The following is a 12,445-nucleotide window of genomic DNA, read 5'->3' on the forward strand; positions in this document are numbered from 1 at the left end:
ATGTCTAATCTCTGTTTCAGACCACTTTAAAGGGAATGTGTAATGCTAATATCCTTTTATTGCACACACGAAAATTGAGGCAAGAAATGGTAATTTTTTCCTCTAAAGTCACCCAGAAAGCAAGTGGGAGAATCAGTAATGAAACTAGTCAGCTAGCATCTACTGGGCTCCTTAAGCTGCTGTGTAACTCTTGATTTCTCCATGAACTGAAACAAGACCATAATCAGAAAGCAAGTTCTGCTGAGTTCTTGCTTGCTCCTGGTGTTCCTCACTGACTGGTTCTCGGCACGTCCGTGTTTACTGTCCTGCCTGCACCATCTGAATTGCTCTGCAGAGGTACCTAACTCTCCCTATTAACAAAGCTTAAATTTCGTGCATGTCCTTGCACTATCTGAATATGTCTTTGCAAGTCATATCACATATTTGAATGATGTATTTGAAACCATACGAATCCATCTTCCTTTTGCCATCCATGAGTTGCTTCTGTTAGATAGTTGGTTTCCTATTCTCTCCTAAGAAATGAGTAGCTAAAACTTAAGCTTCATTGGATTAAAAAAATAAATCTGCCATAATACATCTTACTCCGTGATAGTGGTGCCCATAGGGATGGATTTTCTGCAGAGATCACTTTACACCCTAAAGCACAATGTAGGATTGACTTGCATAAGTAACGAACAGATGCTCCCGACGGCTATTACATTATTCATCTCTCTATATGTGATGGGGGAAGGAAGCGGCACCTGTTACTATGGGAGAAATGTCCCTGCTGTTCTGCATTACAGACCTCCAGGGCGATCTGGGCCAGGCGTATTTCACTGCATTTCTCTTGACCCAAATGAAGCCATGCCAGTTTACAGCCACTATTTATTTTGTCCTGTGTTGCCCTCAGATAGGTCCCTCTGTTTATAACCTAAGGAAGTGACATAGCTGCTGCAGGTATGAGGGAGCACTGGAGACAGCGTAAAAATTGATGTGTTCCATCTTTCACCCCAAAATTTGCACAAGAGGACTGGGTAAAAGTATTAGACCTTATTTCCCCACTACAGCAGAAGTAATTTCTGCAGGCTCTCAGATTTCATATGAAAGCAACTCATACGCCTGCGGACTTTCGAAAGGTGTATTTAAGAGCAGACAGAACTAATTCCCTCGTCGTCCTGACATTAGACTGAGATTACTTCCCTTCCATCGTCTGCGTTGCACAGGGCAGCACACTTGGCCTGTGGTGCAGGCACACTGCTGAAGCCTTAGCTTCAGATGCAGCAAGTCACGACCCAAAAATTTTCTCAGCCACTCCGTTGCAGATAACAGTGATTGTGTTTGGAGCGTGGTGCCGGGAGATGTTTCCTCGAAGAATTCCTCTGAGTCAGGCATAGGTTAGAGCGAGGACAGGAATGTTTTCTTTGCCAGGGGACATACAGGTTATTCAGGGACCACAGAGTCACACATTAATGCACACTGTCCAATAATAACATGAAAAATATAATGCGAACATAGGAAGTGAGGTTAAGGATCCTTTCTAGTCCCAGGCAAGCGCCTCGTCACCCCTCACCTAGGGCAGGTGGACTGTGCAGATTTTTTCCCCCCGTGTGGTCTCTGCAACATTTCTGCTTCCCAAAGGCTGAACTCCCCACTTGAAGGTAAAGGCTCAACGCAGTTGGCAGCATAGTTCCCACTGATGCTGATGACAGAAGCCTTCCTCAGCCAGGGCTGAAGCTGAGCTAGACTGTGCCCACAGCATGTCTCCTCTTCTGCTTTATAGCAGCTAATTGATATGATGTGATTATTAAGTCTTTCAGTCTTATTGTATTTTGTGAAATATTTATTGCGTGTATAATTCATCAGCAAATATGCAAAGATGTATGTATTTTTAAATAGTATCATTTTAGATATAACCTTCACAATATTGCTGGAACTGTAGATCGGGGGGGTGGGGAGGAAGCCTGCTTCCCCCCACAATGACTTCAATTCTGTTTTAATTAAGCTAACAGTTTTCCAGAGCTGAGATTGCACCTTAATTATGTTTTAAAGTTTGGCTGCAATTACAAGAGCTACAAACTTGCTTCAAAACCCTCCTGAGAGTCTCAAACTTCACTGCCTAAGCACTGTTGCATTGAAACTTCACCCCCAAGCACTGTGTTATCGCTGTGCCTTTGGCGTAACATGCATCGCATTCCTCAAATGCTCTCTCTCGGCCTGATGGCTCAGACACTCCTCGGGTGAGATCAGCCAAGGCCCTCTCCGCTCCCAGCAGCGTGGCCGGGTTTGCCCTCTGCGATGTTTTGCTGCTGGATGTCCCTGCCATCCAAAAAAGATTTTCTTATGATGACTTTTAAAACCTACCACGAGCAGGGCTCCGGCATACTAGGCACTATATAGGGACTGCTCCTGCCTCAGAGCCCATATCGCCCATCCAGGCAGATGCCACACAAACAGAAAGATGCCAGTGAAGAGCACGTTCATCTTATCCCCTTTTTTCTATTTGCACGAAGCAGGCTGAGTTTGGGTGGGAGGCAGCCAACCCGTAGGGCAGAAGGTGGATGTGGTATGAGAGAGTGGATTAGAAAAGAGAGATGTGGTAAGAAGCAGAAAGCGGAGGAGAAGTGAAGAGCTGCCTTCTCAAAAGAGCCCTGCTACAAGTTTCCTGAATCGCTCAGAGGCCCTATGCTGGTGCCTTCTTACTGCCTGGCGCTCCAGGTAGCCCAAAGAGCCACCTGAAGAGCTGCTGCCCGGGCCGCTGCAGCAGGGACAAACGGTCCATAGGGAAAGGGAGCGGCGCAGAAGGGTGGGGGTGTCCTAGCTGGTTCCCAGCCCACCTCTTCCTTCTCCTGCTGCAGCTGCGGTTTCTGCTTCCAGTGAGACGTACTATCTCCCCGCTACAGGCACAAGAGCCCCACGTGCAGCCCCGAGACAGTCACAGAATCATGAAGGTTGGCGTTCCCTTGCATCTCTTAGATAGGCAAAGACCCAAGTCAAAGAACGACACAACACACAGCAAAGTGGAAACAGAGTTAAGGTTCCCTTCGTTCTTATGTATTGAAAAGCACCTTGGTGCTCAAGGGCATTGGCAGAATGTTGTGTGCTCCAGGCTTGTTGTGAGGTTGCCAGGCCTTCCCGTGAGGCTGTAGTCGAAGAACAGTTCCTACAGCGCAGCCAGAAGTGAAGCGGTAAGGTTTCATGTTTGCTGTTGTGGCGGAGGGAGTCTCTCGGCACCAGGTACTGGGGTCCTTCTGCCGGGATGGCTCTAGGGTCCGCAGGATCCCGCTTGGCAGCTACATGAAATCACCCAGCACAGGCCTCCCCCTGGTCAACAGCACCCACTACGTAAGTGCAACCCAAGGTGGGTTTGTGAGCGCTGTGCTGAAGCCGCAGCCCTCACCTCCTGTCCAGAAGCGGCCCTTGGCCTCACAGGAGCATCGCTTACTCCAAAGCCATTACACAGCAAAGCAAAAGCCTTAGTCTAGATCACCAGTCTGCGGCGTCGGTACAACCATGCCTGCTCAGGCTGAAGTCCTGGCACAGAGGGGCGCAAAGAACAGCCCATCTCCCCCCTGCTCTTCCCTCCCAATACGTATTTATGCCTGGGAGAAGCAGCTTGTTGGGTTTGTTCAGCTTTCGATGTGAGAGTGCAAAACTATGATGCTGCTGCTCTGGAATCCTGCCCGACCTCTCCTACCAGCCGCCTCCAGCAAGGTTCGGGACGTTTTTGGCACCTCCAGTTTTCCATGCTTTAGGTGGGAAATCCTAACACAACAGGCTGGCACCTTCCAAAGCAAGCTGTGCTTCTGGATCTCAGGCATCTTGGTGTGTAAGAAGGGTGAGCATTTACCCTACGGTGCTTCAGGCAGGTCTCCAACTGCAGCAGACAGACATGCAGAGCAGCTGGGATCACAACAGGCTGGTTAGTGCTTTCAACTAGTTGTAAAAAGTTTTAGCTGTCAGATGCTTAAGTTAAGGAACGGCGCTGGGGGGGGGGGGGGGGGAAGTTGTGAACTTTAAAAAAACCCACAGCAATACGGGTTTTGCCTTTTAAAGACTTCGGAGGAACAACACCCCCCCCCCCCCCCCCAACATATCAGAGCTGTAGCAAACTTCCTCCAGGCAGTTGTCACTTCTCGCACGGCCGCGGCCGCCCGCCTGAGCGCAGCCACAGCATTTCCACCCCGAAAACTCGCTGTCCCCGCCGCCGGAGGCGGGGGCCCCGTCCCGCCGCAGGCCCCGTCCCTCCCGGCCGGGCGCGGGCGCGGGCGCGGGCGCGGGCGCAGCGTCCGCCGCCGCCCCGCTGCACAGGGCGGTGCGGTGGCCGCGGGCCGCCCCGCTCCGCCCCGCTCCGCCCCCGGAGGTGCGCGGCGGGGACAGCGCTGGTGGGCGCCGGGGCCGCCGGCGGCTCGGCCGCTTATCACGGCTATTTTAAAATATTTTTTTGGCTTTAGGGGCATTTTTTCTTTTTTTTTTTTTTTTAAATCGTGATTTGTTGTTTTTCCCAAGCGGGCCGGTGGCTCCTTGCCATGAGCAGCCCGAAGGCAGCATGAAAGCGGGCAGGCGCGGCTATCCCGCCCGCTCCGGTGTAGGATGGCTCTTGGCGAAGTGCTGCTGCTGCTGCTCCTGCGAAGGTCGGCGGGGTCCGGGCTGTGGGGAGCGGTCCCCCGGGGGGGCTGGGGAGGGCGGGGGGGGTGGGGTGGCGGGAGCCCGGCGGTGCCCCCGGCAGGGCGGCATCCCCCCGCCGCCTGCCCGCTCTGCCCCGGGGCCGGGCGGAGGGAAGGGGCAGGTGAAGGCGGGGGGCGGCCGGGCTCGGCGCCCCTCAGCCCCGCTGGGCAGCGCGGGTGCGGCCGGGACCCCCCCGCCCCCGGCGCGGCCGGAGCCCCCGCGGCCGAGAGCGGCGGGGCCGCTGCCCGGAGCGGCGGCTGAACCGGCCGCGGGCATCGGGAGGGAGAGGGCTACAGCTGACAGGATACATTTTATCGTCGCTGGTAGGAAACACCCTGGGACTGTAAGGTCAATAGGGCGGGGAGAAATATTTGCTTAAATGAGATTTCTTCTTTTTTTTTTTTTTTTTCCCTTTCTAGTCTTTTTTGGGCTTGGATAGGAGCAAAATGCTTTGAGAACATCTGTTTCTCACAGTTCACAAATCTCTGAATGGTGATGTGGGAAGGTCTGGGGAAGCTGGCTGTGCTGAAACGCTAAGAGAGATGTGGGAAAGCCACGGCAGCTAGAGCGCCTTGTAAAAATAAAATAAAATCTGGCTTTTACAAGGAACAGCGCAGCTCAGATGCATTGACTGAAGATTTCCCAGCCTGCAGCCTTAATGCTGTGATATGACTTTTGAACTTGTTATGGATAATGTGAGTTTTTTGAAGATGTGTGCGTGGTATTTTAGCGTTGCCTGTTCTCTGAATGGCCAAGCAAAAACGTCCCAAACAAAACTTGCCTTTTCTTTTGGTTTGGGTCCTTTTTTGAAAACTAAAGCTTTTAAATGCAGTTTTTTGGTAATCGTGGAACCCAGTTGTACATCCCCAGGTAAAGATGACTTTGAGGACGGATGGGTTTACTGGTTTCTGGAGGCACACATTTGCAATGCCGGAGCCCCGTTTCCCCAGTTATTAAACTAGAGTCACGTTTAGGTGGTGACAGCAGCAAACTAATTGGGGACGGAGTTTGCCATGATTTCATAAGACGTTGGTCTTTTTCGGCCTGAGGAGAACACGCTACTTCATGCCAAAGAAGTGAGTCTTGAGGTCAAGGCACAAAACCCCGCTGTTTTGCAGCCTTTCAGAAGGAACGTATAACCTGGTTGTAGGGTAGGGCTGCTAACAGAAAGGTTGTGGTACTAAATTACTGTGAAAGCCAAGTCTCTTGGACAGCCTGTGCTTTAATGTGTTGGCCCATGCAGCAAGTTGGAGCAGTATTCAAGCCCTCTGACATGGCTCTGGTCTTTAAAATGTTGATTCTAACAGATTAAAATCTCCCTGCTGCCTGTCCGGCCTGCAGACGTCTCTGGAAGGGGGAAGGGGAAACAGCTGGCTCTTCTCTCTCCTTTTGAAATGTTAACTGTGTTTGCAGTTCTGGTTTACCGGGTTAGTAACAAAAGGTGTTTTGTGATACCGATTGCTTTACTTCTTTCTTGTCCTTGATAGTAAACTTCAGGCAAAAGGCTGTAAAAGGCTATCTGTTATGCTGTGTTCATTAAAGAAAACCAGAGGCAGTCAGATGGTGGAAATGCTCCCTAAATATAAGCAGGTACCGAACCTGACATTTGGTGAGGAATTTGGGTGCCCCAGACTACAGCATCAGTGTGCTGATGGGTTGGCAGCTTCTGCCGTTAACCTTGAAGATGCTTTAATGTGGCAACCAGACCTTTGAAGCTCTAACTTGACGTATTCTGCATTGTCAGTGATCATCTTTGCTTCTGGGGGACACTGTTTGTGCCAGGACTTCTCACTGGGCTCAGACTTGCAGTGCAAATAGGCGACCGTGGTTTGTGTTTAAGATGGATGTGAAGCACCTTGGAGCTGTTCTCACTGCTGCCCCATAAATGACCTTCCTTTTGCCTTTGGAAGCACAGCTCTGCTTTTTCCTGGTGACAGATGCCTGATGTGTCTTGATCTTTTGCAACGACTGAGTAGGTTTTGTTGTGCCAGTTAGAACCGTCCGGTGAGAGAAATTGAGAAGATGAGCGTGCAGTCTATGCTCAAACAGAGGTTGTGTCGGTACAAGCTGCGTCAGTGCTTTTTCTGCTGTGGAGCTTGGAAGTGATGCGGATGCTTGATCTCCTAAATAGCAACAATAATGCAGAGCTGAAAAAACCCAAACCGTCGGTCCCCAGTGTATCATGAAATACGTAAATTTTGTGTAACTGGGCATTTCTCTGAAGGATTTTGACGGATAACTTAAGCTACTCTTTTGCATCAATCTTATCCTGTCCGTTGCAGCAGTAGAGACCTTGATACGGCTTTTTCGCTTGTTTCTCTTGGTGAGTTTCTGATCTTGTCAGCTTTGCCCATGTACAAAGCTATTGGGATCCATCCAGAGAAAGCAACTGACGCTTCGCACCATTTGCAGTTTTGCTCTGACCCCATAGTCTCCTGTATGAACTAAATAAGGAGTACTTGTCTGTTCTGAAGTATGGAGAGATATGAATCCTAATATAGGAGTGCCTCAGAGCGAGAGTCTGTCACTTGCTCTCACCCATAAAAAGGGGTAGTTAAGAGCATTAGACTTGCACAGCCTTTAGGCTAACGGCCTTAATCAGCCAAGAGTGGGCAAGCAAGGCTTTTTGTAGGATCTCCTAAATGCACAAACGCAAAGTGACCTAGTGTAATGGGATGCTTTTTAGTGCTGCAAAACTGGCCCTGAAAGCAGACTGATAAGTAGGTTCAAATTCTGACGGTCTTCTGATAACTAGAAAGGCATTGACCTCTCCTTAGAAATCAGTCCAGGATTTGCAATTGAATATACCTTCCTTCCTTTTAACGTGGAGTCCATCTCCTCCAGTTATCTATGTGGTTCAGATTAGAGGCCCCTTTAAAAAGGGTGATGAGGGAAAGCAAAGAAATTGGAGGGATTCCTGCTTTGTGAAATGTCTTTTCTAAAGCAAATGGCCAGCTGCATGCCTTGAATGTGACAAAGTCAAAACTTTGTTGCCTTTAAACACAGAGCAAAGTCCGGTGGGTGAGTGCCATTCCTCTGCACTACCTTCAGTGCAGAGTCCTGAAGCTCAGCAGTGGGTGCATGGAGCTCGGGTCGGGTGGAGAGTGAACTCCTGATGCATGGGGTGCTGTAGAGACTAGTGAGTGACTCAGATTTAACCTAGAAGTTAAATTCTGTGCTGTATTATACCCAGGGCCTTATTTAAAGGACATTTCTTTGCAGTAGTTCATCTCTTTCAGTTCTAGCCCTACCTGGAGCACGCTGGGGTCTTATTGCCCTAAGGGGCACCAGGAGGGTGGAAAGCACTAACAAGGTGTAGGAAATTATTTTCTTCGAGCACAAGGAGAGACATGTTCCCATCTACTGGACTTGAGAAGCTAGCTATGAGTGCATCAGGTACAGCCCAAAGAAAAGGGTCTGTGGTTAAAAGTAACGTATTGTCAGCATAACTTTACACTGCAACATCTTACACCCCGTTCTAGGTAATATTATGTGGCTGCAGAGTGGCTTCAGGTGAGAATATAAAACACTTTTTACTTGAGGGTAGCCAGAAAGAGGGAAGACGAATTTAAATGGACGTGTCGTATCAGCTTCGATAGAGAACATGTCCCTCTACCTCCTTGAACAGTTGGTCTTCTGAGCAGGCTGCCAGTCATATCCAAACTTTCCCTTTCAGAACAAAAGAAACTTAATCTGAATGTCAAACCTTTAATCTCAGTGTGTTAAAAATGAAAGATTGAGTGGGTTTGTGTCTGTGCTAAGCTCCTGGTAGAGCTCTGATTTAAATTTCCTGTCCCTCTGGCTTCTCCTCTCTCCTCTCTTACAGCTTTGCTCTTCCTTCTGCATTTTTTTGTTTTACTGTCCTCTTTTTCTTTCTTGCCTTCCTTTTCCTCTTTTTGGTATCCTTCCCTGAGTCTTTGATTCATTACTGGCTCAGTCTGGTGAAGCTCTTTGCTGTAAGATTAACAAAGTAAGCTTCTCTTGACAGAGTGATGGTGACTAATGCGCAGTGAAGGGACTTCAGCCAGCCACCTTGTACATCTTTGCTAGCTGGTCAGAAACAGAGCCTTAACTGGAAGTTGGGCAAACCGGCATCATTACAAGGGCTGTCAACAGCATGTTAATAAAAGTTATTTCTTCATTAGGTAAAAAGTGAGATCTGATGGTGCTTTTTATAGAAGGTGCTGACACTGTGTTGCAGCGAGCTGCAGAGCTTTGCTAAGGCAACTGGTACCTTTGTGCTGAGTGGTAGCAAGAGAGTGATCTGCAGTAATATATTCAAGCCCATAACGTTTCCTAATTTGAACATATTTTATTTAGTGTTTCAGGCTGAGCCATGGTTACACTGTGTAAAGCGTAATGGAATGCATGGCCAAAGCAGTTCTGTCAAAATTGAGGCAGAAGAGAAAACAATAATAAAATTAAGGGTGTCAACCAAAGCTCACTTAGTTTCCTGGTCCTTCCTGAATGAGAAATATGAGGAAACTTACTTTCCCCAGATATAGTCCTTGGGTGAAGTCCATCTCTTGCTCATTAGTTGCACCTCAGTAAAGTCAAGAGGATCAAGTGTACTGGTCTTCTGTGGGCAGTCTCTCTCTCATGCCAGAGTTGTGCTCGGCTCTTTCTCCTGGCAGGTTCACAAGCGAATGGCTGTGGTGAGGTTTGGGAGAGTTGTTGTTATTTTCTTCCAGTTCTATTAAGAGAAAACTGGTAAGCCCGTGACAGGAACATCTCTTCCAAGTCCTGCGTTTTCCCACCTCTGCGGGCTGAGTCAGGAGTCAGAGTAGGTCATGGCAGATAGTTATTGGAAGGGACAAAAGAGTTGATGAAAATGCTGCTCAGCTGAGCAAGCAGGATTAACGTGACAAGGTGAATACTGTTAGCAAAAAAATCACTCTTTTTCTTAGTGTGGAAACGTGCTTTCCCACACCTGCTCTACACCCTCCTGACGGACAGTCCCGAGTTAAGCGTGTCCCAAAAGCGTGCCTGACAGTCCCCATGCCAGTCTTTCGGGGTAAATAAAGACTCACTGGTCTGAACCCGTTAGTGTTTGTGTGTGTGGGCATGTCCTCCCTTGAACGTGGCAATGAGACGTAGGAGGATTTCAGCAGCAGAAGCCCTGAGGCTTATAAGCAACCCCTGAACGTGGACAGTTGAAGGAGAAGCATGGCCACTGCTCTGTTGGCAGGCTGGGGGAACAGTTTGCTCTTTTTAGGATTATTTAGTTTTAAGTGTTGTTAAATCTCACCTGTTCGCAGGAGGGTTTTTTGAGGGTAGAAGCCTTGTTCACGGATACAGCGGGTCAAGTTTTCAGTGGGTCTGTGTTGCTGCAAAATATAAAGAGTCCAAGAGCACAGGAGGTTTGAGGTTTTTCAAAGTGCTGGTTGCTGCATGTGGCTCTTGCTCACCGCTCCCATCTTCTGCCAGCCACTTTCTGTAAATCTGATGTTTATCGTATCAGTGCCAGTGTTCAGGATGCTTTAACAACTTTCTCTTAGCTCCCAAGATCGAAGGAATACTAGTGTTATTTTTTTTCTTTTTTGAAAGTTACACACACTGCTGGACAACTCTAATTCTCCCAGCACAAGCTAGCCCCTCATCCTCTGCCTTTGTGTCTCCCTTTTGCGACTGATCTTGCAGCCTTATCTTTTGCGATGTGGTTATGTACAGTTTGTGGCAAAGTTGTACAGAAAATAAACTTTCAGATCTTAATTCATGTGTGTAACATAGATAGAAAGAGCTTCTACAAAATCAGCTTTCAGTTGCTAGTCTGGGGGTGAATGCGTGGTGGGGATCCTTGTTATTCAGATTGCTGCATTGTTTTCAACTTTTGTAAATTCATCCAGCTTTCAAGAAACATGGGGTTTGCTTTTATGCAGGCAAAGCTCCTAAACTTCCCATTCGCTCCAAGAAGCATGTAAGAATTCACAAGGCTTTATTCATCTTGTCAAAAGCCTGAAGAAGGGAGACTTTATTCTAAGGGAAAGAGAACAGATAATTGTGAAAAATATAGCTTGGGTAACTCCCTGTTCACTGCAAAGAACATGGGGTAACTAAACATGCTGCTTTCCTATAAAATAAGTGCCAGATAGATGTATTGTTTAGGAATTCAGTGCACAGATGCTGAAATAAAATCTATCCATTTTGAAGCGAAACAAAAAGGGCAGTTATTTCACATGACCCCAGAAGGATTTTGTTGGTTCTTTTTTTTTTCCAAACCGTTACGTTTCAGCATACACCTTGTTAAAACTTGTGTATGTATGAGGAAAACTAATCTATCATTTTAAAGTTAAAAAAAAACATACCTCAAAATGTTTCAGTCTAAAAATAGCATCAAGAGACTTCTCAAGCACACCAGAACACTGTTACATTTCAGTGTAATTCTTGCCTGTTAACAGGCTTTATGAAAACATTTTCAGTTTTGGCAAAAGTTGCAATTTCTTTTCAAAAGAGAAGAATTGGTTGGGCGGTTAGTGATTACAGCAGGGATCTACAGATGTGGTTTTCAATTCAGTAAGGAAATCCAGTTCTCTGCCAGTTGAGCCACTGTACATCAGTTGGTATTGCAGAACAGTTCAATTGCTGATATTGCATCACGCAATTCAGTGTTGTGTAAAGATACTTTTAAAAACAAATACAGGGGCACATCTGGCTGTTTTCTTAAAAAAGATCTGTAGATCATAAGTAGCATTTCAGCACGTGTAAAGAATTATTAGAAAATACCTATTAGAAAATACCTGTTATGAGATATGCTCGAAAACGTCTCCCTTGGCTAATGTTCTTTCCCATTAGAAAACCACAAACCAAAAATTAACCTGTTGGCTTTTAGTTCATAATGTTTGATGTGGCTGATTATGCTGAAACACAACCTGTTCCTTGGAGTAAAGGTAGTTAGTGCATCCCATTGGCTCTCCTGTCGAGTTTGATGTGCCTCTCAATCCGTCAGCCTCTGTCGTGGACCAGCCCTGCAATCCTCTCCCTGGCAGGCTGAGAACATGGAAATCACACACATCACCTGGGCTCCTTTCAGATAATTAGGACAAAATATGAAAATTTCACCAGTGAAGTCCTAATGAGATGAGAAATAGAACCTGCAAACTGAATTACAGCAGTTAATAATAGAACAGCCATGGGGGTTTCTTCTCTTTGATGGGGAGAGAGACGTTATATACGCTTCAGTTTACGTACTTGTCATTTGCTTTTCTCTAACGTAGCATGCATAACATCACATTGCAGAAAGCCCAGTATAGCTCTGGTGGGTTTCTTACTCCCTCACCTCCCAGCACTTCCCGATGCTTACAGGTGCTCCTCTACTGTACGGGAACTGTGGTTGCTCAGTACTTTGGGTAAATGGAAAAAATACATCTCCCATTTTGTGTGTTGCCACATGAGGAGTTACTAATTGCTGTTCTGTTGCCCTTATTGCACCCCAATGCACTTGGTTGTTCTGTGTGTTACAGCCATTGCTAGTCCTGATACAGCTCTACAACTTTGCAATCTTGGATCCCCGCAAAATTGTCTTCCAGGCTGTGCAAGGCTGTAAAGTTGCACAAAGGGGTGAAGCCGGGAGGCCAGACCTGCTGGGAACCCATTAGCAAATGTGATCCTGAGGAGCCAGTGGGTGCTTTCCGGTGGAGATTTTTATCTGTTGTATTGGGAGGTTATAAATTAAACATGGAAATTTAATGTCACTGTATACAGGAAAGCACAAGTACAGTCTGTATGTCAGTTTTGAGCAAAGGTCCCTTGTTCACTAGCACCAAACAGCACTGAAGCAAGCACCTAGGAAAGAGGTGGACTC

General features: G+C 47.3%; 1 protein-coding gene across 14 annotated transcripts in view; it reads left to right on the forward strand.

Moving 5' to 3' along the window:
* Positions 1–12,445, forward strand: part of KALRN (kalirin RhoGEF kinase) — a 532,514-nt gene that overhangs the window by 444,939 nt on the left and 75,130 nt on the right. For 2 of the 14 annotated variants that reach the window (XM_087734571.1, XM_087734572.1), the window contains exon 1: positions 4,126–4,610. The exons of the other annotated variants lie outside the window; for them this stretch is intronic. In XM_087734571.1, coding sequence (XP_087590697.1) covers positions 4,526–4,610 — 85 coding nt within the window. In that variant the 5' untranslated portion in view covers positions 4,126–4,525. Of the gene's footprint in view, positions 1–4,125; positions 4,611–12,445 lie in introns of those variants that run through there. 14 annotated transcript variants of the gene reach the window in all.

Source organism: Nipponia nippon, unplaced genomic scaffold (genome assembly GCF_047370975.1).
Source record: "Nipponia nippon isolate SJK-2023a ecotype South Korea unplaced genomic scaffold, ASM4737097v1 scaffold_5, whole genome shotgun sequence".
NCBI classification, from domain to species: domain Eukaryota; kingdom Metazoa; phylum Chordata; class Aves; order Pelecaniformes; family Threskiornithidae; genus Nipponia; species Nipponia nippon.